Source organism: Garra rufa, chromosome 11 (genome assembly GCF_049309525.1).
Source record: "Garra rufa chromosome 11, GarRuf1.0, whole genome shotgun sequence".
NCBI classification, from domain to species: Eukaryota; Metazoa; Chordata; class Actinopteri; order Cypriniformes; family Cyprinidae; genus Garra; species Garra rufa.
The window spans coordinates 39,821,659-39,849,444 of NC_133371.1; the positions used below are offsets into that span (position 1 = coordinate 39,821,659).

A 27,786-nucleotide genomic window follows, 5' to 3' on the forward strand; every position below is an offset into this window, starting at 1 on the left:
TTCAGTGAATCACTCAAAGACAGTCACTTAATCTGTTCCTAAATGATGCTGCATTTTTCAGAAAATCCGAATCACTCAGAGGAAGTCACGTAGTCATTCCTGAATGAAACAATGTTTAGAACAACTTATTGAATCACTTGATTCATTTAAACAGTCACTTAAAATCCCCATAATTAACTAACTAGTAGCCTAAAAAGCACATCACATTGCCACTACTGAGGGGTGAATATCTATAACACTTAATACTGTTACAATTTTCTTATTGGATTCTACTTGCCAAGTACAAATTTGTCTAGATCTAACTTGTTCCTAAGCATCTCTTTCTCTCTCATACACATTCACAGCAGGGTCAGTTTCTGTTTGCCAGAGCTGGATTTGCATTCAGTAGTTTTACCCTCGATCAATATTCAAAAAGGCGTGAGAACAGAATGACTCAGCTCAACACAAAAACCTTCACAATCACATAGAAACCATGGAAAACGTCAAATAAAACTGGAGATGAATAGGTTCCAGTAAGTTCCAGTAAACTTTATCGACTCAAGTGCTGTTTATCTGCTCTTGTTTATCTTATTTATTTGTCCCATGTGTTTCCAATATATACGGTGGGATATATTTGTGTGTGTGGGTGTGTTAGTAGGCTAGACCCTTTAGATGTTTAGGTTGTGTCTGTGTGGGTGTGGGTGTGTGAGTGTGTGTAGTATACAGGCCAGATGGGAGTAAAGCTATGCAGTGAAATTACAGCAGGAGAGATCTCAACGTTTGAAGTGCTCGCATGTGGGTGTGTGTTGCTTTTTTTCCACGGATTTAACTGGAAACACATTTTCTTTGCTCATAACACACACATGCACTGACATGAGGCACAAAAAGAGTCATTCCCGGTCTCTTTGTGCATATGGCCCCCTATTTTGTACTGGCTTCTATATGTAGAGAAGTTACAAGTCTCTTTAGACGATTCAGTTACATACATCTGAGCGCAGTTATGATCCTCAATAGTCCAATAGCATACACACCTGTAGACACAGGTGCTTTGGTGTCTATCCTAAAAATGCTGTTGGATAACTATTTTAGTTCTTTAATCCCTTTAAAGATCTGAAACTCTTTTATGGCCTACGGCTAATACATCCACATGAGGAAAATACCATAAATTTCTGCTGGTAACCTCACTCACACCTGGATCCGTGAAGACTCTGCATATAGAATTACACAAGTTTGGTATCAACACCAGCACAGGCTCATCCAGGGCTTGTTGCAGAGACTGTGGGTGATCTTTGATGTGATTTAAAGGAGGTTTGTAACCACTAAGATTATTCATAAAAAAAACCTCCACCCACAGCCATCATCCTACACCCTAAAAACTGAACCCCACCAAAGCCCTGTGGCTCGTCCACCCCCAGCCCTTGAGCTGGAGATGATGAGAACATGGCACATCAAAGAGTCTACGGTTTGGTTTGGTGTACACTGTTTTTGTGTTTATCATCACAGAGATGTTATGACTGCAGCACGAAACAGACAGCATAAAGAGATTCATGGTAGTCATTTTTTTAAGAATAGACTGAATGAAAACATGTGCACACTGTTTTTGTAGCAATAGTCAAAAATACATTGTATGGGTCAAAATGATCGATTTTTCTTTTATGCCAAAAATCATTAGGATATTAAGTAAAGATCATGTCCATGAAGATATTTTGTAAATTTCATACTGTAAATATATTAAAACGTAATTTTTGATTAGTAATATGCATTGCTAAGAACATTTGGACATCTTTAAAGGCAATTTTCTCAATATTTAGATGTTTTGCATCTTCACATTCTAGATAGTTGTATAAAATAGTTATATCTTGGCCAGATATTGTATAACAAAGCATACATCAATGGAAAACTTATTTATGCAGCTTTCAGATTAAGTATAAATGTCAATTTCACAAAATTGACTAGTTTTGTGGTCCAGGGTCACATTATTTTTTTTCCATTAATTGAAATAGACTTTTACTGACTCTTATAATGTCTTATTGTGCCATATAAACTATCATTCAAAAGTTTAGAGTCTGCAAAATGTTTTTGTTTTTGGAAAAGTCTTTTCTGCTCACCAAGACTGCATTTATTTGATCAAAAATACAGCAAAAACAGTAAAATGTTGTTAGAATTTCAAATGTTTTCTATTTGACTATATTTTAAAATGTAATTTATTCCTGTGATGCAAAGCTGAATTTTCAGCATCATTACTCCAGTCTTCAGTGTCACATGATCCTTCAGAAATCATTTGAATATGCTGTTTTGCTGCTCAAGAAACACAGTTAAAAAGGCTTCACTCTCTTTGCTGACTAAAAGTACCCCACATTTTTGAAAGGTATTGTATTTGTTTTTTTGTTTTTTTTTCTCGATGAAAATGAAAGTATGTGTGAACATGAGCAGCAATGACAAGGGATGAACTCCATCTTGATTCAATTATAGGTCAGCTCTGTTTACATCTCGTTCCAACATTATTGGCCACATGCAGCCGCAACCTAACTACACATGTATATGTGTATACATACACACACACAAATAGCATTCAATCCAATTCGGTTTACGTCAGCCGTACAACCTGTCCTTATGTCCGCAGATGGAGAAGTGTAACCCGTGTGACCGCCTTCCGAAAAACAACAAACCCCTCGAAATATACACACACATACACCCCGCTTTGTCTCTGATCCTGAGGCAGTGAGACAGAAATAACCAAACTCAGAGCCTCCTAACCAGAACCACATTTCCTTTATTGAGACAGCCAGAGAAGGCAAGCGTAGTCGGTTTCCCGTATTTTTATAAGTTTTGAGGACATTTCAGCCTTTCATTTTCTCAGGGAACATTGCAATATCTTCCTCTTGTACTTTTCTGGCCACTTTAGACACAAAAGACGGTACGTATTAAACAAATTGTGCGCTTCGGTCTGGCAGACATGGGCGGGATTGGTCTCTCAGAAGTTTATTTTAGAACTTCTCTCTCCCCAATCGCAGTCGTGCGAGCCTGGACATTCTCATTTATTCCGAAACGCCCCCACAGTATCAAGGGTTTCCTTTCGTAAAAACGTTCCCCGCACAGAAATACACACACGCTCTCCCTGTTTTAAACAACGGGCTCTTGTGACACTGTTCGGACCTGTGCCCAGAGGAAGGAGCCAATAAATGAAGTTAAAATATGTATTAGAGAGCGCAGAGAGATCATGAGGGACTGTTTAAATTGGACAGTGGTGTTTCCGCTGTGGTTGAGTGTCCAAAATCAGCAGCGATTTGAACAGCAGGGATGTTGTAGTTCTCGGTCACCTTGCGCTACCTCTGTTATGTTCCTCAAAGAACCGTTTCAGTGAACAGCTCTTGAAAGAACTATTATTTTTTAGTGTGAAGAACATTTTAATATTTTTTAAGGAATCCATGCATGTTAAAGGAGTAGTTCACTTTCAGAACAAAAATTTACAGATAATGTACTCACCCTGTTGTCATCCAAGATGTTTGCGTCTTTCTTTCGTAAAGAAAATTATGTTTTTTTGAGGAAAACATTTAAGGAATTTTCTCCATATAGTGGACTTCTATGGTGCCCACAAATTTAAAAAGGTAAAACAGCGATGTAGCATTTGAGTTTTTTTTATTTATTTTAGAAAATGACCAATCATTTCGCTATATAAGACCCTTATTCCTCAGCTGGGATTGTTTAGAGTTCTTTGAAACTGCATTTTGGAAGTTCAAACTTGCGGGCACCATAGAAGTCCACTATATGGAGAAATATTTTGAAATGTTTTCCTCAAAAAACATAATTTCTTTACGACTGAAGAAAGACATGAACATCTTCGATGACAATGGGGTGAGTAAATTATCTGTAAATTTTTGTTCTGGAAATGAACTACTCCTTTAAACGTTCTTCAAGGACCCATAGATTCCATTGCAATTAATGGCATATTTGTTCCCCAAAGAACATTTCAGTGAAGTTTTTCCTATAAGATATTTTTTTAATTTTAAGAAACTTTTAAAGAATTAGTTTACTTCCTGATAATTTACTTACCCCAATTTCATCAAGATTCAAGATGTTCATGTCTTTTCTTCTTCAGTTCTTCTTTGGTGGTTTCCAAATGGGTTGAAAGTCCAAATTGCAGTTCCAATGCAGCTTCAAATGGCTCTACACGATCCCCGTCGAGGAATAAGGTGCTTATCTAGTAAAACGATGGGTCATTTCAACTTTAAAATAGTTCAACATTGTTTTTTTTACCTTTTCTAAGGGGCATTTGACTTTCTTTGCCATCTACAGCAAAATCATACTAGTGCAAGATGAGCATTTTGTGGTTAAAAAGTATTCATTTATATATTTATTTTTAGAAAATGACCAATCTTTTCGCTAGATAAGACCCTTATTCCTCAGCTGGGAGCCCTTTGAAGCTGCATTGAATTGCAATTTGGACTTTCAACCCATTGATCCCCATTGAAGTCCACTTTATGGAGAAATCTCGTAGAATGTTCTTCTCGAAAACTTAATTTCTTTTCGACTGAAGAAAGAAAGACATGAACATCTTGGATTAAATGGGGGGTGAGTAAATTACCAGGAATGTTTTATTCTGGAAGTGCACTAATCCTTTAATATTCTAAAGAACAATTCCATGGGTGTTAAATGTTCTTGGAAAGATCATTGCCAATAAAGAGCCTTTATTTTTAAGAGTGCGTAATGATTCAGCTTAGAGATGATGGATTGGACTGTCATCAGATCCAGCAAATACATTGAAATTCATCTGACCTCAGAAGCTTGTGTTTGTTTATTGATGGTGTTATCACCAGCAGTCGAATGATAATGAAATGTAAGCCTGCAGCCTAATTGCATTATGTTTGGAGTGTTTTTCAATTACTTTTCAAAAGGCCTTCCCATGAGTATGCGTGAGAGAGTGATGAAGAGAGATGGAAAATCCTGACCCTCAGTGCAGTCTTTCTCTCCATCGTTCAAGTGCTTTTAAAGCAAGGCTGAAAATCGTTAAACCGACGACTGTGGAAATGATTCTGTGCTGTATCATTGTAAGACACAATGCATTGGGGATATTTTATCATTAGCCAGTGCAGAAAGATCCAACTTTTACAACACTGCTTTTAAAAAACTAAACTTGGGTTCTTTTTAAACCCCAGGTTTAGGCCAGTTTTAATCCTGGGTTAAACATGAACTAAACAATGCACTTACAAAGTATGAGTGAATGAAAACACCATCTAAAAATGTTGAATGATAACATAAAATGTTGACTTGTAATATTTTGTCTTTATCTTTTGTAGTGTTTCTAAAGGCAGAAGACAACCATAACGGTCTACAAGCTGTTTTACATTAAGATTTAAAAATATGAAACGTAAATGCTTTGTGTAATTCTTTGTCATGGCCTGAGGATTAGAAATAGCTCTTGTGAATCGTTATGCAGAATTTATGCATACAGGCTGTGACCCTTAAAAGGAAAACACCTTCCAGTTGTTGTAAAAGTTTTCGTTGAACCCTCTGCGATGTTGATTTTGCGGTGAAACGACCGTTAGTCGTCTGTGTGAAGGAGTTCACACAAATCAGCTTGCTCTAACAGTCGGGTTCAGTTTGAAAGCATCTTTCAAACGTTTCTCTCTCCTTTTTCCCCTCTTTCGTTCACCCTGGCCAAACCAAACGGGAAGGGAGATCTGAATTAGAAACGGAGGGGCGGAAGAAGTCAGGCAGTGGGAAAGAAAGAGTGCAACCCATTCCCAAATGTTTCTGCTGCGTTTCTACTGCAAATCCAGATGTGGATCTGTTAGTCATTGGTCAGCTTCTACACACAAACACCGTGAGAGTGGAACTCAGTTTACATCCTATCCACCTACTTGTCCAATCTTTTAAAAGTTTTAACATTTTTCAGATGGTAATACTGTGGTACATTGATATATAACATACTGAATGGCTACCATATTCATATACCATGCTATTTGCACTGTCCCCAAGGCATTTCAATAAATATGATGGTATTGCTGGGTATTTTTTTTTCAACTGTACTGTTTTTACCCTTACAAAAACTACTTTGGCAATAAAATGACAGTCACATGACAATATTGTGGTGATCATAGAAATACCATGGTACTACCATGCTTTTCGGACATGGTACTGTCTTTGGACATGTATCTCCATCTGATAATTAAAAAGTACTTTAAGGTAGTTCCAAGAAAACCATACATTTCCAAAAAAATATGGTAGTAATGTAGTGGTAAGTTTTGGACAGACACTTGCATATTCCTGTTATAAACCAGTGATGTTTTATTAATTCATTTTATTGATTAATATTTTTAATTAGCTTTTATTTTTTTATTTTCACTTTTCATGCGAATGTGTTCTTGATATATATATATATATATATATATATATATATATATATATATATATATATATATATATATATATAGTTGTGTGTGTGTGTGTGTGTGTGTGTGTGTGTGTGTGTTTTGGTTTTATTAGTAATTTTGGTACTTAAACTTAGTGTTGGAGAAAGTTACTTTTAAAAGTAATGCATTACAATATTGTGTTACTCCCTAGTACTTAGTTATTTTTTGTGGAAAGTAATGTGTTATGTTATTTTTGCGTTGCTTTTTCTCATCTGGACTGGGCTGTTTGTTTTTAATATAATTTTTTTGTTTTTATTAGTGCTGTTCAAATGATTAATCGCGATCAATATAGAGCTGCAATCGATTCGTCTCGATTAATCGATTCAAGTTTCAAGATTCAAGTTTATTTTCGCATACTATGTGTGTGTCCTGTGTATATTTATTATGTATATATAAATATACACACACACATGTATATATTTTTCAAAAATATTTGTATATATATTTGTATGTACACACTTGTTTATATATAAATATATATTTATAAATATAAATATTTTACATATAAATCTAACATTTTTTCTTAATATATACGTGTGTGTGCATATAATGTGTGTATAATATACACAGTACACACATATAGTATGCAAACTTTTATTTTGAATTGATTAATTGCGACTAATCATTTCACAGCTCTAGATTAATCGCATCAAAAATAAAAGTTTGTTTATATACGTGTGTTTTTGTATATTTATTATGTATGTTTAAAGACACACATATATCTTGTATATGTATATATATATATATATATATATATATATATATATATATATATATTCATGATTTATGAATTAATATATAAACATAACATATTTTACCTAAATATATACATGCATGTGTGTACATATATTATGTACACAAAAACATTTATTTTGGATTTGAATAATCGCGATTAATTGTTTCCCAGCACTACCTTTTATTATATAAACACATAAACACACAATGCCTTTGCACTTACTCCCGATTTCTCTCAACATAGGGACGAAGCGCTGTCAGTCAATAAATGAGAAAACAAAGTAACTGGACTTTTTTTCTGGTAAATTTAAAAGTAATCCATTACTAGTTAGTTTGCAAAGTAATCTGATTACATAATTGGCGTTATTTGTACCCCCAACACTGCAAAGTTTTTCCTCTATAATTTGTTTTATCTAAAGAAAATGAGTTCTATTCTAGTCTTAGTTAACAATAACAACAACACTGGTGTAAACTGATGATGATGTCAGGCTGTACTGAGTGAGTGCGCGTCGCGTTTTACTCGTTCACAGCCTCGCCGGTGTCACGGGGGGAAAGGCGGAGGAAGAGGAGCAGCAGCAGCAGGAGAAGGAGGAGGAGGGGTTGGGGTTTGCTGTGGAGGGGCTGCTTGTGCGTGTGTGTGAATAGTGTTGTGTGGAGCTGCTTACTGGACGCGGGCCAGCGGTCCCTGTGAAACAGCGCGTTGAGAGCGGAGAGGGATGGGATGGGATGTGCTGGCACTGCCGCTGTCAGTCCGCTCCGCTCCGCCTGTGCAGCTTCACCGGGGATCACAACAACGACATGGATGATGCTGACTGCGAAGATGATTTAGGCCGGCGTGTGAACGTTTTCGTTTCGGATTTAACCCTTTTGGATTACTGCTGTTGCTGTTAGACAACATTTATTTCTTATTTCGCCGAGGAATTTTCAGCAGGGATTTTCAACAAGGTAAATCGCGCGCACGTCTCGCGCTTCCCGCTTCAGTCAGTCAGTGAGGGACGACGGAAGGATGGATGCGTTAAATCCGCGGTTTCATTCTGTTTTTTACTTAACTAAACGGCTATCCATACATTTTACAGTCAAACTAATCAAAATCTAAGATAAAGAACTGATTTGTGAACGTACAAGGAGGATATCATCGTTAAAATGCGATTTTAAGAGGTGAAAAGGGTCCTCAGAGTGTGAACTGTTCTGCAGCTAGCCTGCTAGCCACTTAACGTTACCTCAGAAACACCGAGGCATGTTATGTGAGAAATACTGCGTCGTTTTTTCATAATGCTGATGTGTTTTGACGAACATCATCCTTAAGGTGATTTTTAGAAACTGTTCATATGTTTTAAAGGAGTTTGCATACTAAACTTGCTAGCTCGTTTGCTTTGCTTGGTCACAATTACTGCCCATTCAGACTCATTCATCCATTTTCCCAAGGCTGTTAACCTGTGCTGACAGCTGAATGTGATCAGATCTGCTGTGGATAGTAACAGGAACTTAAAAGGATTGCATGCATGTGACCATCACGGTCATATCCTCAAAATCCTTGAACAATGCAGCTGTGTTAAGTCTTGCTTTATTAGATTTACTGGAAATGTCCTATGACAGCCTTGCAGAAAGGATTTGCTGTCTCAAAACCTAACAAAATGCCTACCTTTTTGGTCTATCTATCTATCTATCTATCTATCTATCTATCTATCTATCTATCTATCTATCTATCTATCTATCTATCTATCCAGTGTCTTACAACAGGCTCTCTTAACCAGATCCCTACCTAAACAGCATTTTTTTAAATTAAATGTGATAGTAATGTCTCTCATAGAAAGATATGTGACCCTGAACCAGAAATAAGGGTAAAAAAAAAAGCTTTCCATTGATGTATGGTTTGTTAGGAAAGAACAATATCTGGCTGAGATACAACTATTTAAAAATCTAAAATCTGAGGGTGCAAAAAATAAAAATATTGAGGAAATCGCTTTTAAAGTTGTCCAAATTAAGTTTATAGCAGTGCGTATTACTAATCAAAAAGTAAGTTTTGATATATTTACGGTAGGAAACGTACAAAATATTTCTATGTAACATGATCTTTACTTAATATCCTAATGATTTTTGGCATAAAAGAAAAATCTATAATTTTGACCCATACAATGTATTGTTGGCTATACAAATATACCCGTCCAGGGTCACACATGTTGATTCGGGCTGTCTCAAAGACTTCTTACATCCACCTCGATGAATAAATTTGTTTGCAATGTCCATTGAGATACCAACCTAGACAGCATCATAGCAGCATTGACCCAAAAATGTTGTGTAGACAGACAGCTCAGTAGAGCATTTTTGGGCATCAAAGATGCATTCCACTATTAAATTTGGTTGGTTTCCTATGAAAGGACTGTCTCAAAACCTGAGATGCCTGCCTAAACAACATTTTTGGCCTTTATAGATACGTTCAGCTTTATTTGATTTAGCAGCAGTGTCCTATGACATCCTCACAGGATGCATAAGTCTGCAGAGATGTGAGCTTCCAACATTTTTTTAGCATCATAAATGTCTAGATAGCCAGGCCATTAGGTTTTGAGGCACAGTCTGGAATTGGGGTCTGTCTGCAGACTGTAAACAAAGCAGACCGGGCAGTGTCTATCTAGGCAGCTGTGGTCCTGCTGGTTCAGGGTGACGGATGTCTTTTTTTTGTGCTGCTCAGCCTGTGATGTCTGCACTGCAGGGCAGCAGTGTCAGCAGGCTGATGTACTCTAGCACACATGGTCAGGCATGAAAACCAGACATGTAGTCGCCTAAACTTTTATCATTTGTCAGTCTGCACCATGAGACTTAATTCGTGCTCAAATTTGTGATGAACATTGATTTTTATGGCTTTGTGGTGTCTGTGTGCAAGTGTGGTCTGTGTGGTGCACTGTCATTTTGTTGTCATTGTGCATTAAGGGGAAATAAGCCCCCTTGCTATGTTGTGTCTGATGGTCTATACCATCACTAGGATGTCAGAAACCTCCAACCAATCTGTCTGATATGATCTGGAATTGGATGTTCACTAATTCAAATGCTTTTACTTCTCTATCTTATAGAGTCATGGTGCTCAGTGACAGTGTATGCGGAGCTAACATGTAGCTTAGGATTTAGTACGGATAAACTGCAATGAAACCCTAAACAGTGCATCAGGGTCAGTCTTAAATCTGCACTAGAGAGTGGGTTTATCATCAGATCAGATTATGTTACAATGTAATCGTCTCCTCTGCAGTTTGCATTGGAATCGTGGCCCCTTACTATGGCTGCATGGAATCTAATTGCGATTATTGTTACAAAAATTACAATTGTGATTGTATTTATTAATTTTGAAAGCTCCAGGTTTGCTGTGCTTGACTGTAGGGCTGCACAATGTGACTATAAAATAATAATAATAATTATTTTTTTTATTCATTTATTATTATTTTAATTGCTTATTAAATTTAATCATGAAGAAAATTGTAGTATTTCACGGCTCAATAAAATCAAGTATTTAAGAAAAATATTATAAAAGTAATAACAGTGCTTAACAGGGATGTAGCGATATCAAAATCTCACGATATGATAATATTGCGATATGAAGTCCACAATTCAATATTTATTGGGATTTTTTACAAAAAAAGACAAATGAAGAATTGAAAAAAAAAATTTACATTTAAAGTTAAATTCTTCTATCTAATGCACTTTGAGAGTTAAAAATAAAGAGCTCCAACCCATGTTCTTAACTTAATTCAGAAAAAAGTAATTTTTAACTTTGTAACTTTTACCTGAACTTTAAAGGGGACTCAACCCTCGTTTTATTTTTGGCATATTGTCTAAATTACATTCACACTGGTGTTTTAGGAAGCCAAACAAATTAAAATATAATAATATAATAACAACAATGACAGTAATAGCCATATATTGTACAACATTTGCATTGCTAAATAAATGCAAAAATGAATGTTTCACAGGTATATTATTTTTTGCTTTACATTGAAGTAGAGAAATTACAATACTTCTTTCTTAATTTCTACACTTAAAAGAGATATTTTGAATTTGGACTACAGTAACGTTACCCATTTAAACCACTAGCTGACAGCAGTTCATACACTTTTAAGCTTTTATATTGTCGGAAACGGCAGTAGAACTTTTATTTTAATGGAAAACCCCAGCTTCAGTGAAAACAGGCTTACAAAAAACACGTCTCCTGAAATGCTGTAATCATCTGCCATAAAAATAAAGAATAACTGGTGGCCGTTGCATTCCCAAAGGCATGCTAAACTCATAGCACATGCAATAAACGAGTTCTGAGGTGCGGAAAACACCAGATCATGAGCTGATCGCCTGAAAGAAGTGCAAGCTTTGCTTTGAAACACACAGCAAAAACACTTGATGAAGCGATTAAGCCATATTGTGCATTCAGTTTTAGTTCGTTTGACAGATACTGTCAAAGCATAAATGCCCAAAACAACTTTTATGGTAATATAAGAAGTTTCAATATATTTTAAAAACTAAATTTTTTGCCCGGAGACCTATTATTTCATATCATGTGGCCACAATGATATCAAGAGTTTGCTATTGCGATACCATGATATTGATAATACTGTTACTAGTTGTTCATGTGTAGAAGAACAAAATGGCATGCTTCACTCAGAAACATGCCGTGTATATAATTTAATTAAATCACAATAGGCCAAATAATTGTGCAGCCCTTCTTTTGTTGTCTATAAAAGTATGACAATGATTTACAAAGATTGCATTGACTGAATTGTGTGTGTTATGTGATTTCGATGACATCACAGGTTCGTAGGGCATTGTGAGTGTAGTGTGCTGCACCAGAGTTCAGCTGAGGAAGAAGTGACTCACCGTTCAGTGATTACAGGCGAGGCATTTTGTAACCCCACACCAGACACAGCATACAAACACACTACTGCAAACACACCATTCTCAGCACCTGATTGTTAGATTCTGCAATTGTGGTTGAGAGCTGTTCACCTCCCCCTCCAGATATACCCCAGCGAGGAGTGTTCTCATTCAGTGAAGCGGAGGTGTGACATCTTGAGCTTCAGGCTGTAAGGATGTGCTCCCATCATCACCAGCATGCTGTTTGCTTCATTCAAAGCCTCGGGTTTAATCTCCTATTGTGTGGTGGGAAGTGTTCCTATCAAGCCTGACTCAGACCTTAAGAGGTTTAATATGGTGATGTAACCAAACTGCAGTGCTACCGCGAGGTCGGTAATAAAGTTTAACCTTTAAGATTGGAAAGTCAGCCCAATACCAGCCACCACAAGCTTTGGCTTCTGAGGTCTGCATCTTTTGCTTGTTATGAGCAGGCTCACATGGAATCTGTGCCCTCGAAAAGCTTCACAGATCTCCACAGAATTTAAACAACCATCATTCACAGTTCTACACTTCCCACCACAATGTTTGTTTATGAAATGTTTTGGCTAATTTGGATATGCTTTCAGCTGCCAAATAAGTGTAATGCTCTGTTTTACTTTAAATCCATTCCATGGGATTCTGCAGGTTTAAAAAAAGTCTAGTTTTGAGTGTTTAATTGGGATAGTATGTCTACAAGGATACTGAACTATGAGCAATGTTTAAGTAAGAGTTTATTCATTTTATTATTTACAGTTGAAGTCAAAAGTTTACATACACCTTGCAGAATCTGCAAAATGTTCATTATTTTACCAAAATAAGAGGGATCATACATAATGCATGTTATTTTTAATTTAGTACTGACCTGAATAAGATATTTCACATTAAAGACATTTACATATAATTCACAACAGAAAATAATAGTTGAATTTATACAAATGACCCTGTTTAAAAGTTTACATACACTTGATTTATAATACTGTGTTGTTACCTGAATAATCCACAGTTTTGTTTTGTTTTTTGTTTAGTGATAGTTGTTCATGAGTCCCTTGTTTGTCCTGAACAGTTAAACTGCCCACTGTTCTTCAGAGAAATCCTTCAGGTCCCACAGATTGGTTTTTCAGCATTTTTGTGTATTTGAACTCTTTTCTACATTGACTGGATGATTCTGAGTTCCATCTTTTCACACTGAGGACAACTGAGGGACTCATGTGCAACTATTACAGAAGGTTCAAACGCGTACTGATGCTTCAGAGGCTCTTAATGCTTCGTTTTTCCTTCTGAAGCACCAGAGAGTGTCTGAACGTTCTGTAGTAGTTGCATATGGGTCCTTCAGTTGTCCTCAGTGTGAAAAGTTGGATCTCAAAATCATACAGTCATTGTTGGAAAGGGTTCAAATGTACAAAAGTGCTGAAAAAAGCCAAAGAATCTTGGAACCTGAAGGATTTTTCTAAAGAACATCAGACAATTTAACTGTTCAGGACAAAAAAAGTATTAAGAATCAAGCATGTGTAAACTTTTGAACAGGATCATTTTTATAAATTCAACTATTATTTTCTCTTGTGGAGTATATGTAAACATCTTTTATGTGAAATTTCTTATTCAGGTCAGTGCTAACTAAAAAATAACATGCATTTTGTATGATTCCTCTTATTTTGGTAAAATAATTAGCATTTTGCATTGACTTCAACTGTGTTTATTAGGTTACATTTTGAGTAGGTGTTGGCTCAGTATATATAAATATATATATATATATGGATGCTGCAGTGGTTTGGATCAATTATGCTACCTTTTTTATTCTCATAAATGAATATCATAAAAGTTAGATGAGCTGACCTAATTGGGTCATGCGCAGCTCCAGGGAAGGAATTAGACATTTAAAAAAAACTCCTCATTAAAGACGACCATATTCAGGTGAGCCAGTTCATATTGATTTAGGTTTGTCTTTATTATATGGAAATGTGATCTCACTCAGTGGTTGAGGGATAAGAATACAGATGTTGCTTGAGGGCATGTTATTCTGAAGACAGGATATCGGCTTTAGGAGATAGAGTTGGAGTTAGATTCAGTGCTAGCACGACCAAGTGAAATTCATCAAGCCAAGCCCCCTGTAAAAACATCTTCACAGGTCAATAACAAACTCACACCACTCTGTTCGGACACACATACACAATTAATCATGTGGTCTCTCACATGCTTGTGCATTTGAGCTTGTGTAGCTCCTCTGAGGAACAAGGCAGAGGAGAAGGGGAAGAAAGGATGTGTTTCTAGTCCTGTGACTCCCCTCCTCCAGTCTTTCCCCCCCCACGTGTGCGTGGAGGAAATGTGAGCCATGCTGCTTTTATCAGCCTCATTGTTTGTGTTCCTCAGGGACGGCGCTTCCTGATGGCAGCCAGAACGCTCCACATGTTCCCATTCTGATGTCCTTACATACACCACCACGCTGAAAAGCTTAAGAAACGTCTTGTTTTTTTTCGCTTTTTTCCAATTTCCTTTTAACTTGGCCTACATATGGAGTTAGAGGGGGTGGATGAGAGCGTGAAAGCATGGAGGGATAGAATAAGAGCGCTATATAGCGCACTCGAGAGAGTGAGTCAGTGCACTACTGCATTCTGACTCGCACAGGATGTATAAACAGGAACCGGACGGAAAATCCGCCGCTGATGGATGTGAACTACCGCCACTGTTAGTATCACATTCACAGACTCTGAAATCCCTCGAAACATTTTTCCCTTTAAGAGAAAATAAACAAAAAATTAAAAGCTCTCTTGAAGGGAAAAGAACAATGGGAGTATCGGGTTGCACTTTGGTTCTTTGTACTCGAGTTGTCAAACCAGCTCAATCCTAAAGGCAGTGTAACTCACGTGATGACATGGCTGTTAGTCAGACACAGATGTGTCCGTCCACCTGCTCGTAATGGGATGTTTACTATACGGCTTGGCACAGAAGCAGCGATCTTAAGTAAACACTCACAAAAATTGTGTGTGAGAGTGAATGGAAAGCGAGTGGGAGTGAGCAGTGATTTCAGATCAAACGATAAGAACATGCGGATGATAGTAACTCCAAACATGTATCATAGGTGGAATGCGCCTGGACAACAAACGTCCAACTGTGCCCTGTGGGGGGACTTCTGAATGCACATACTCATTTTACCCTGGGGGAAAGTGTGTTGTTAGTGTGTTTGTTTTTCTTGCAGACTCAATTTAATATTAATTATGAGCAGGCCTCTATGGCTTTGATAAAAAGAGACATTACTCACCATGGCAGATGGCAATCAAAGCACTAATCAGATTGTGCGATGGTGCAGGTATCTATACGAACTGACATGGCACGATCCCTCTTTCATCAATTAGTGATGGTTGAGGGGAGTTTTATATTAACACAGATATTAACAGCAGCTGTAAGCCCTGATCTCTAGGTGGTGATGAATTTCAAATGGAAGCTTAAGTGTAACGTGTATGCTCATGACATATATATGATACAAAGTGAACTTCTTATTCTAACATAAAAGGTCTTTAAAGTTGTGTTTTGGGTCATTATGCATTGCCGCAGTATCTGTCAAATGAACTAAAACCGAAAGCACGATGGCTTAATCATGTTTTAAAGCAAACGCACATTTCGTTTAAGCAATCAGCTCGTGATCCGGTGTTTTCCGTGCCTCAGAATGGCTCAGTTCACAGTGAATACAGTAATTGCATGTGCTGTTTACGCTTTATTTTCGCGGCAGGTGATTATTGCATTTCACTAGATTTGTAGTGAGACGCATTTTTGTAAGGCTGTTTTCACTAAAGCTAAGGTTTTCCGTCAAAATAAAGCTCTACTGCCGTTTCCTTTCAAACAAAAGCTTAAAAGTTTAAAAGTGCAGTATGAATTGCTGACAGCTAGCAGTTTAAATGGGTAATGTTACTGCAGTCCAAATTCAAAATATCTCTTTCAAGTGTAGAAATTAGGAAAGAAGTATTGTAATTTCCCTACTGTAATGTAAAGCAAAAATAATTTATGTATGACATATTCATTTTCATTTATTTTGCAATGCAAATGTTTTACAATATATGGCTGTGACTGTCATAGGAATAACAATAATACAAACTTGTTGTTATTATTATATTCTAATTTGTTTGGCCTTCTGAAACACCAGTGTGAATGTAATTTAGACTCCAAAAATAAAGAGGTTGAGCCCCATTTTAATGTTCAGGTACAAGTCAATTTACTTTTTTCTGATTTATGTTTTCTTAGTTTAGAAAATGGGTTGCCTGGGAGCATGGGAGCTCTTAGTTTTGAATTCTCAAAGTGCATTAGATAGAATAATTTAACTTTAAAATGTTTAAAATGTATTTTTTTCCAAGTCTTCATTTGTTTTGTTTTTTAAATATCGCAATAAATATTGTATCATAGACTTCATATTGAGATATTATCATATCATGAAATTTTGATATTGTTACATCCCTAGTTTTGAGTATTTTGAGTTAATATTTTGTCATAATTTAGTTAGATATTTAAAAACAATATGACTAACAGAACACACAGCAGAACACACACACACAAATATATTTTGAAGAAAGTTTTGACTGTTTTTGTACTTAAAATGAAAGTTATTGTGGTCTAGAACAGAATTATGATTCCAAAATTGGTCTTTTTTTGTAAAAGCCACTTTTATAGCACTTCTGGTATTAGCAGTTTCAGATTAACCTGATTCTAAACAACGAGTGAAAACAAAATAAACTGTGGTTGGTTGCTTTTGTATGTTGCTCAAAAAATCTGCAAAGTTTAAAAGAGTAAAAATTACAAATGTTTTACTAGTGGGGGTTGACCAATATGTGTTTTTCAGGGCCGATACGATACAGATTATTACAGATTAAGTAGACCGATAACCGATATTTTAAACCGATATATGTGTCTGGTCTGATGTCAAAATTAAGAATAACAAGAGCTCTGACAAAAACGTTCTTTAAATTATTTTAAATTATTTTATTGGCAAAAAAACAAAAACAAAAACATAATATCAGTGCCAATAATCGGCCAGGTCGATAATCGTTGACCTCTAGAAAATAGAGATTATCTCAACTATAGAAGTGTGCAAGTATTCTGTATGTGAAACTACATGCTTTTTACCTGTTTATTATTATTATTATTATTTGTTTTATAATACTTGATTTCCATTTGATATTGTGGTAGCCACGTTAAGCATGTCTCCAGTTACTAACTACACTTCAAACATAAAAAAAAATGCAGACTACTCAGCACCTGCACTGAAGTGTGAGATAATTTACTTTAAAAGTGTGTGCGTGTGTGTGGGAGTGAATGAGATTGAATTCTGCTGCTTGACTGGGAATTGTGCTGCATGTGTGTAAGGAGAGTTTCTATTTTTGTCATGTCACCATGACCTAGTATTTACAGTTGATTTCACCCTGCTGTGAATGTGCATTCACTAATCTCTCTCTCTCTCTCTCTCTCTCTCTCTCTCTCTCTCTCTCTCTCTCTCTCTCTCTCTCTCCACAACAGATGACGGAAGGGCGGAGATGTCAGGTCCATCTCCTGGATGACAGGAAATTGGAGCTCCTGGTACAGGTAAGACAACATACTTTTTCATTTACAACCATTCAGATGATACAACAAGACCTTAAATATGATATTGTAGGTTTTTAATAGACAATTGATTGTTTAACTCAATTCACCAGCACAATGTCCAGTATTAGTGAAAAAATATTAAAATTGTGTGACTATTGAAATATATAGGTGTGAAGTTTTGGTGCGTGTTTTTGTGATAAAGACTTCAGGTTTCCTTTTGTTTGTCTGGGAAAGGAAATCCTCATTGTTCCTCTGAGACTTAATTAATGTCTTGTGGAAATAGGGTGTTCTTTATCGGTCTGCGTGCATGTATGAGTTTGAATGTTTGCTCTGTGTCTGCAAATGACTCTCCGATTTCACAGCCAAAAAGACCCTGAGATAGTTCACCCTGACCTGAACTCAATCATATGTTTGTGCATATGTCTGTCTCTCAAGTGTCTTTTAAACATCAGCACCACTAATAGTCAATCTGGCAGGTTTAGGTTCCCATAACGACCCAAACCAGCAACCTCTCAATCACGCATACAGCGGCCCCCTCCTGACCAAAACACTCCATAAATCCTCCTATCGGAACACAAACATCTTCTCTCAGGATGAGTTTAGTTTCCATAACAACCCTGTCTGTCTCCCATGCCCCATCAACCCTCAGACCTCAGTATAAACAGAAGTGTCTCTTTGTTTCCTTAACACTCATACTCATATGAACTTTCTCAGGAAATCCCTAATCATGAGGTAAATGCTGCCTGTGGCATCTCAGCCACTGAACAAAAGAGGGATCATACAAAATGCATGTTGTTTTTTATTTAGTACTGACCTGAATAAGATTTCACATAAATGTTTACATATAGTCCACAAGAGAAAATAATAGTTGAACTTACATAAATTACCCCATTTAAAAGTTCAAGTATATACACTTGATTCTTAATACTGTTGTTACCTGAATGATCCACAGCTGTGTTTTTTTTGTTTAGTGATAGTTGTTAATGAGTCCCTTGTTTGTCCTGAACAGTTCAGAAAAATCCTTCAGGTCCCACAAATTCTTTGGTTTTTCAGCATTTTTGTGTATTTGAACCCTTTCCAACAATGACTGCATGATTTTGAGATCCATCTTTTCATACTGAGGACAACTGAGAGCCGAGAAGTGAAAACTTTTTAAATTTGAAGATCAGGATACATTTAACTTATTTGGTCTTCTGGGAAACATAGTATCTTCTGTAACTTCTGAAGGGCAGTACTAAATGAAAAAAAGTATGATATTTAGGCAAAACAACTATCACCAAACAAAGCAAACAAAAAAAAAAACTGATGTGAATCATTGAGGTAATAACACAGTATTAAGAATCAAGTGTATGTAAACTGTTAATCTGCTTGGTTTTTTTATATTTCTATATAGGCTTTACTTATTTTGTTGTAGTTTTTGTAATTTTTGTACTTCAACTTATTTTATTTCAGTATCATGTCTTAAGTTTTTTAAAATGTAAGTTTTTAATCTATAATTTATATTTGATTTGATTTCAGCTCATTTCAGTTCTTTGATAATTTTATAACACTGATTTGCTTCTTTTATATTATCTCCTCATATATTATATTTTATATTGCTAATTTATCTTTATTTTTCTTTATTATTGTTTATTATTCTGTTCTGTTCTGCTCAGTTCGGCTCTATTTGTCTCTTTCTTTCATGCTCTCTTGTTCTTTCATGCCTGTCAGGTGCGGTTAGGTGACCTGATTCCTCTAGACTCCAATCCAGTTTAAACTCAATCATAGTTGGAGAAATGTAATTTCTCAGCCTCCTCCATCTCTTATTTTCCACACACTTCTTTTCTCTCCTCTAAAATGCTGGTTGAGTTGATTGCGGTTGCAGTTTCGATCTGATAAACAGAAATCTAGAAAGAAGAGGTGAAAGAGTCCTTAACAATCAGGTGAGAGGATGAGAGAGAGGAAAAGAAGAGATTTCCAGAAAGAGATGAGACAGAGGGGTAGTCAGTGTGTTTCCTCACTCTCTCTACAGTTTATGATTTATTGAGCTGTTGCAGAAATGCTTATTCCATAATCTTTACACATTTGTCCTACTTTAGTCATGAGTACTTAGATGTATGTTCTTTTAGCACTGGCTAAAAGATTTAGACGGTTCTTTCTGCTTTCTGACTTGTCTTTTTCCTCCTCTCTCTCTTCCTCCATGTGGGCGGATGTTCTGGAAAAGGTTGTGTAGGTTAATCGCGCCATTGAGAATTCTGCTGTTATTCCAAGTTCGTTTTTTCTGCATGTTCCTTGAGGAACAGCTCTTCCCTTTTTCTGTAAGAGCAATTGTTTTGTGTTGAATTTCACATTTGCAGACATGCATAATTTGCTTGATGAAAAGAACCAAAAGGGATAGCTAACTTCTTGATTAAAATTCAAACAGAGGCAACTAATTGTGACAGTTTCGCATAGCTTACATTTTTTTTTAAGAAACTTAAAATACTCAGAAGATGAGATGTGGGGAAACTAGAGTAGATGAGGTTTTTTTTACATTTACAGTCAACATAACCAATAAAAAGGTAATTTTTGACCTTAAAATCCACTGTGGCCACCCTTTAAGATGTGAAACATCTTATATACGCAGCAGTGAAATTGTCTGGTTTGGTTTTCCTGATGCGTCTCTGTTGGATATTTTTGTAGCCTCATTTAACTGCTTCCTCTTCCTCCTCACTTCTTCCTCGCCTCATTAGAGGCGATGTACCATTCTGAAGGTTATCGTGGATGATCTTACACTGTGCGACTCGCAATATCTTTGTGAATGATTTTATAGTCCCATTAGAGACTGAACATTGCTGCTGTCTCATCATTTGTGGGCTTATGCATGCAATGCTGTTGAAAACATCTAGTTTGAATTGGCTTTAGTGGTGGTACATTTTCGTTAAGTTTCTGTTGGCAGTTTTGATATGACTTTGGTTTATAACAAGGTAGACAGTCTTACAATACAAGAGCTGTCAGCAGTCTTGTTCAGATTTTTCCCCAAGTTGTATAATCTTTCTGTTTTTCAGATGTCTAACTGCTCGTTAGCATCTCCCACCTGTCTCTCCATAGCAGGCTGTAATTTTCTGAGTGATGTGCATTTAGCATGTGTATTCGTCATTTTCCATGGTGAGTCAAAGCAGGTGCTGTCCTAGCTTGGTCCTTCCTCTCAACTGTAATTTCCACTGTCTGTCAGGAGCTTACAAGTTTGACAAGAGCATATTTGGTCTCTCTTGAAGAAGACAGACCTTTGAGTTTGAGGTGCGAGATGATACACTCAACTTACTTACTGTATGGTCTTTTTTGGCCAAATTTCCATCAAAGCAATTACAGAATGTTTTGTGACAAGCTTGGTGAAAAAAGAAATTCAAGATGGCAGACGAAAAGTGTGAAATGTTAGCTAAAATGTGAAAATTACAGTTGAGGTCAAAAGTTTACATCCCCCTTTCAGAATCTGCAAAATGTTAATTATTTGACCAAAATAAGAGGGATCATACAAAAAGGAAGATATTGTTTATTTATTTTATGAGGGACTGATACTCCAGAAGGAAGCACAATGCATTAAGAAGCACAATGCAAACGTTTTGAATTTGAAGATCAAGGAAAATGTAACTTATTTTCTCTTCTGGGAAACATGTAACTGTGTTCTCTAGCTTCTGAAGGGCAATACTAAATGAAAAAAATATGATATTTAGGCAAAATAAGAAAAATGTATACATCTCCAATCTGTTCAAAAGTTTTTACCCCCCTCTCTTAATGCATTATTTTTCCTTCTGGAGCATCACTGAGCGTTTGAACCTTCTGTAATAGTTGCATATGAGTCCCTCAGTTGCATATGAGTCCCTCAGTTGTCCTCAGTGTGAAAAGATGTATCTCAAAATCATACAGTCATTGTTGGAAAGGGTTCAAATAAACAAAAATGCTAAAAAAACAAAGAATTTGTGGGACCTGAATTTTTTTTCTGAAGAACAGCAGTAAGTTTAACTGTTCAGGACAAACAAGGGACTCATGAACAACTATCACTAAACAAAAAAAAAAACACAGCTGTGGATCATTCAGGTATAAAACCAGAATTAAGAATCAAGGGGATAACTTTTGAACAGGGTATTTTTTTTTATAAATTTAACTATTAGTTTCTCTTGTTTACTATTTGTAAACATATTTTATGTGAAATACCTTATTTAGGTCAGTACTAAATAAACAATAACATGCACTTTGTATGATTTTGGTAAAATAATTAGTATTTTGCAGATTCTGAATAGGGGATGTAAACTTTTGACCTCAACTGTATGTAACTGTTTATCAATGAAAATTGTTCATTCAGGAACAGACCCATTGTTTCCCACGATTTCACTTCCTTCATAAATGCGTTTACACTGGCTCTGTGTCAGATTAAAAAATGTAAACGTAAAAAAACATCTGTGTAAGTGCACCTTTGTTATATAATTACAGTTTCAGATTGAATTCTGTTATTTTACGGTTTACATCCGGCTTTAGAGAAGGACGCTATCTAGTCTGCATTCTTGATCAGATCAACATGTGTTTTAACAGTGATAAATCCTGAAGAAAAACCCAAGCGTTGCATTGTGCTGAAGTCATTCCGTGTGATGAAAGCCGACTCACATCTCTCATCTCTGTGATCTAGACCTGACGAGACCTGACGGCGTGTGTTCTTGTCATCGCTCTTCCGTCCTGATCAGACGCCCACTGTTTAATGATATTAAACCACAACAGTCCGGATATTCTTCCTCACGGCCACACGCGCTATCACATGCTCCTCCGTGTGGAAACATATGTCTGTGATTTGCATCAGCCTTAGTAAGTGTAATGGCAGAGAGGAGACGATAGCCAGCCCACATTAAATCTGTTAAAACCATATAGCGCTCATATTGATGGCCCTTAACGCTCACTAACAGGATATTAGTACTTCTTTATCCTTCTTATCTACACATTTCAGAGACTCTGAACACGTTATTATATCAGCAACTGTCATAATTAAGTCTTGAGGCTAAACAGAAAGAGAATAAGGCGGAAAGAGATAAAATATACTGTCGTTCTTTAAGAAAATGGACACGGTTTGAGTTTTAGCCATCTTTTCTCAACTCCACAAACACACATAAACCACCACAAATGGCTCCAGATTGAAGATTGTGGTCATATTAAACCCACTTCCTCTTCTTACCGCAGACACACACTTACACACTTGCTTTAGCTAATTGAGGAAGCTGTTTCACACTGCATTGCTTTGAATAATGAGATTAAATGTGCCAATTGATTGATGTGGTAAAGTTGCATGTCTCACCTGAAGATCTAGAGGCGCACAATCTCACGATATATTGGCTGTTGCATTTGTGATTAACCACGATGTTAATGCCATAAAAGATAAAAGAATATCTAAAACAGCATGTCTTGCTGAAAGCTGGGTTTTTGAGATCAGACATGAAGGGAGGATGGTGAATCAGAGAGGACCGTAATTGCAGTCTCAGTAGACCGCTGAGGTTTTTTAAATGCTGTATGATGATGCTTTGCTTCTGACACAACAGCTCCAAAACTTTCCATTTTCTGCTCTCTACATAGGAAACTACCTTTTGAGATAGATTATTTGAGACACTCAAGATGGGAGACTGGATTCCAGACATTTAGCTAACAACTCTAATGCAAGGTTTTTCATGAAGTTCTGGGAAAATCACACAGGAACTAATCTCTACTTTCTGTTGTGTTTTATGCTCCAGTAACTCTTAAGTGTTATCTAGGTAGACAGCTAGGTTTTGCAACAACTAAGAACTACCTTAGTCCAAAGCTTTATTTAGAAGACATTAAAATCTAAAATTTCATACTGCAAAACATAAATAATGATGATCTTGTAATTCTACCCCTCGTGCTTTTCTTTTTCTCTTTCTTTCATACTTTCCTTTCATAAACTGAGGTTGTGGCAGTGATTGTACTTTTGCTCCAGATTTTGCTGGGCTATTTTTAGGCTGTGTGGGTGGGTTGGCTCTCATATAAAGAGAGTTGTTGCTCTCTGTGAGTGAGTGTGTGTGTGTGTGTGTGTGTGTGTGTGTGTGTGTGTGTGTGTGTGTGTGTGTGTGTGTGTGTGTGTGTGTGTGTGTGTGTGTGTGTGTGTGTGTGTGTGTGTGTGTGTGTGTGTGTGTGTGTGTGTGTGTGTGTGTGTATTTCTGTGTGTTTTTAATTCAAAATGGCCTGTGTTGAAACCGAAACAGTAATTAAAGTGTTTTGAACACAGGCTCATGCACACAATGCATGTGTATATCGAGTACACATCTTGTTCAAATCGATTTGACTATTTTGATCTTTCCCTGACTCTTTTCAGTGCTTTGGTTCAGTACTTTATTAACATGATTTTGTAAAAAAATATGGGTGCAGACATAAATACAGATAAGCCTTATGAAAAACCATACAAAGCACTGCCAGAGCCTTGGAAAAACACCCCGAACATGAACCACCGTCCAAGTATAGTACTGTTTTCAACATTGATAATAAAGATATTATTTCTTAAACACCAAATCAGCATATACAAAAGATTTCTGAAGGATCATGTGACATTGAACACTTGTGTAATGGCATTTTGATTAAGGGGGGCACTGCAGACAAAAATGCTGTTTTTTCATGCACCTATCAAGTTTGAGATTTTGGGATTTTTGTTTTTTTCAGACTAGTGGAAAGAAAACATCCAAAAAACACTGTTAAGTGTTATTTTTATAGCACTTTATGTCAATAGATTTCAATTACAATGCATATTTTTAAAGGCCGTTTTCATAAAATTAGATTTTTCTTCTACACTGAGCCATAAATTTCCACTTCAGTAGCACTTACACACACCTGTCTATATCCTAAAGGTTTTTACAGAGTAGTGTTAATTTCGTCAGACGAGACGAGACGAAATATGTTCGTCAACGACCTTTTTTTTCATGACTAAGACGAGACGATGACAACACTGCACCACTGTCCAAAAACGCTGACTAAGACTAAATTAACATGCCTTATTGTTGACGAAAAAAGACGAGACTAAAATGTTTTGCATAAAATAAAAACTAAGATAAAATCTCTCTTCATTTTCGTTTACAATCGTCTCTGCTTTTTCATCAGCTGTTACGGCTTTAAAATATTCAAACTGGCTGGCGCTGAGCCAGAGACGGACGAGCTCTGCGCTTGTCATATAATCACAACTATGCAGTGTTTTTAACCACATAACGCTTATTTTAGGTTTCAGACATTTAAATACACATAAGTACTAGTAAAAGGAGACATTTAGAGTTTGTAAAATACACACATAGGTCTATGGAAGCAGCAAATAACAATCTATTCAAATATAATTTGCCGATGTGTTTTATTCATATCACATACACATAGGCTAAGTAACTAAAAAGTTCACTCTATTCCTCTTCTAGTTCACCAGCCACCTACTTGCATGTATTTCGGGAGAAACGGATGAATGTATACGTGCTGTAAATACGGCTGACAGGACTCTCTGAACAGCAGCGCGAACAAACATGGCCGCGCCCATTTCACGTTACAGATTACGATCCAGATCATTTATATAGGGTTTTAAACGACGAAACATACTAATTCACACATATTTGTGAATCGGAATATTAGATAGTTCATGGCATGGTAAGCAAGTGTGTGAGTATTCTGGATAAAAAAGGAAAAACGAAATAAAAGCGATCTATCTGTCATACAGTGTTATTGTGTCTGTGTTGTGTCACGTGACAAGCTTGATGCGTCGCCATGGAAACAATAAGGACGAACGTTCTAAAATAACGGTCGCTTAAAAAAAACTCACTCTCAGGGGTCCGCTAGAATATTTTAAACTCACCACTGAAAGGGTTAATCATTTGTGAATGTGTCTCCTAAATCAGAAATTGAAAACCAGACACGTTTAACATTTGCATTCAACAAAAATCATTCAACAAGTGTATTTTGTCAGGTAATTATGACATTTAACCAATGTTTGAGATATGTGAAACACTTTTTTTACTGAAATGTGTATGAGTAATAATCTCAGTAATAATGTGTTATTTTAAAAAAAGACTACAGTTTTTTGACTAAACCTAGACTAAAATATATTGAGTTCTTTTTTGACTAAAACTAGACTAAAATTAAAAGACTTTTAGTCGACTAAAACTTGACTAAGATACCTTGAGTTTTCTTTTGACTAAAACTAGACTAAAATGACGAGACTTTTAGTCGACTAAAACTTGACTAACAAAAAAAGATATGTGAATGACTAAATATGACTAAAACTAACAAGGACATTTGGCACAAGACTAAGACTAAGACTAAATTAAAAATAGGTGACGAAATTAACACTATTACAGAGGGATTTGTTCATATATGATTTGCTTGATTTTATACAACATTTTATTCCCTAAAAAATGGTAAAAAAAAAAAAAAGTGTTTCCTGTCTGTTCTAATGTTTTTCTTAATTATAGTGTGACAAAATGAGATACCCAAAATTCCCTCTGTAAAAACTTTTAACTCTTATATGCCAAAAAAATTAAACAAGAATTTTGAAACTGACTTCATCCAATGTTTGGATTTTTGTACTAGAAATGTATGCAAATTAGTGCATATTTCATTAAATAGTGCATCATTTGAATATTTAAGCCTAACATTTTAGAAAAATAGTCATACAAAAAATGTATGACATTTTTTAATTATCACTGTAATCAATCATCTGGGTAAATAAGGTTATAACTATTAGTTATTTGTTTTACCCTATTTACCTGCAGTGTCTCGCCTTAAACAAATGTGACCCTGGACCACAAAACCAGTCGTAAGTAGTATGAGTATATTTGTAGCAATAGCCAGCAATACATTGTATGGGTCAAAATTATAGATTTTTCTTTTATGCCAAAAATAATTAGGATAATAAGTAAAGGTCATGTTCCATGGAGATATTTTGTCCATTTCCTACCGTAAATATATACAAACTTTGTTAAAAACTTCATTTGGAGAACTTTAAAGGCAATTTTCTCAATATTTAAATTTTTTGGTACCCTCAGATTCTAGATTTTCAAATAGTTGCATCTCAGCCAAATATTGTCCTATCCTCACAAACCATACATCAATGGAAAGCTTATTTATTATTTAAACAATACCCTTACGACTGGTTTTGTGGTCCAGGGTCACTAATTTAAACTAAGCTAAAATAGAAAATTCAGCTTTCGGATGATATATAAATCTCAGTTTCCAAAAATGTAACCTATATGACTGGTTTTGTGGTCCAGGTTCACAAATATATTGTGAATATGACGTAGAAATCAAGGGAGGTTAAATGCTTTTTACTCATTAATGGTTGTGTGTGCCTATATTGGTAGGTTGGTAAGCTGCTCAAAGATGTCCCAGGACACTAGTGATTTCAGAGTCTACGCTCGAAGCCAGTGACACACCCATGGTTTACCACACACTGGCTCTAACACACTCACTCGCACACACAGGGAAAGCCCCGAGCTTGCAGAATCAGAGGCAGTGTGACAACTGGTGTGTCTTTCAGTTTTCCAGATTGTCCTGGGCGTGTGTCAGTGCTGTTAAGTCAAAAAACTCTTATTGTTTATAATGATCAATCCTTCTTAAAAGGAAATATCTCAGTTGTATTTCGGATACTGTTTGCGCATCAAAACAAGCTCTGGTTAAGATGCAACACACACAGACTGCAGACAGACAGAGTCGGCTTGAAATTGCAGAGTCACTGCGGTGCATCAATACTCATCAGAACACGGCGCTCACAGCCTGCCAACTTGCTGACCTTGTGTGTGTGTGTATATCTGGGTGTTTTTGTCTGTGTGTCTGTATGTTTTAAACCAAAAGATATTGTTTGTGATCAAACCTATTTTTTTGTTTCTGTCTCTTTCAGCCCAAGCTAATGGCGAAGGATCTTCTAGACCTGGTGGCGTCCCATTTCAACCTAAAGGAGAAGGAATATTTTGGAATCTCCTATGTAGATGAGACGTACGTATACCCAAGACATCCTATCTGCCTTTTCTAACCTATGAGAAAAGGTGTAATCGTGAACAATTCCACTCTCTGACTGTCCCAAGACTGGATATGTGAACATGCTGTGATAATTCCACAGGGAGATGATTGGCTTCCCTCTTTCTCCCCTCTTCACTTTCTGTGACAACCAGCATTTCATTTAGTCCTACACAGTGTGACCTACCGCTGTGCGACATTTGTTAGATGTATCTTCGCATGATTTCTTTAAGGC

General features: G+C 36.3%; 1 protein-coding gene across 11 annotated transcripts in view; it reads left to right on the forward strand.

Annotated features, from left to right (window-relative positions):
- The window catches only part of frmd4a (FERM domain containing 4A), a 290,469-nt gene that overhangs the window by 213,735 nt on the left and 48,948 nt on the right, over positions 1-27,786 (forward strand). For 10 of the 11 annotated variants that reach the window (XM_073850064.1, XM_073850065.1, XM_073850063.1 and 7 more), the window contains exons 2-3: positions 17,496-17,561; positions 27,436-27,530. In XM_073850064.1, the coding sequence (XP_073706165.1) occupies positions 17,496-17,561; positions 27,436-27,530 (161 nt within the window). Of the gene's footprint in view, positions 1-7,740; positions 8,073-17,495; positions 17,562-27,435; positions 27,531-27,786 lie in introns of those variants that run through there. The other variant, XM_073850066.1, reaches the window with a different exon arrangement.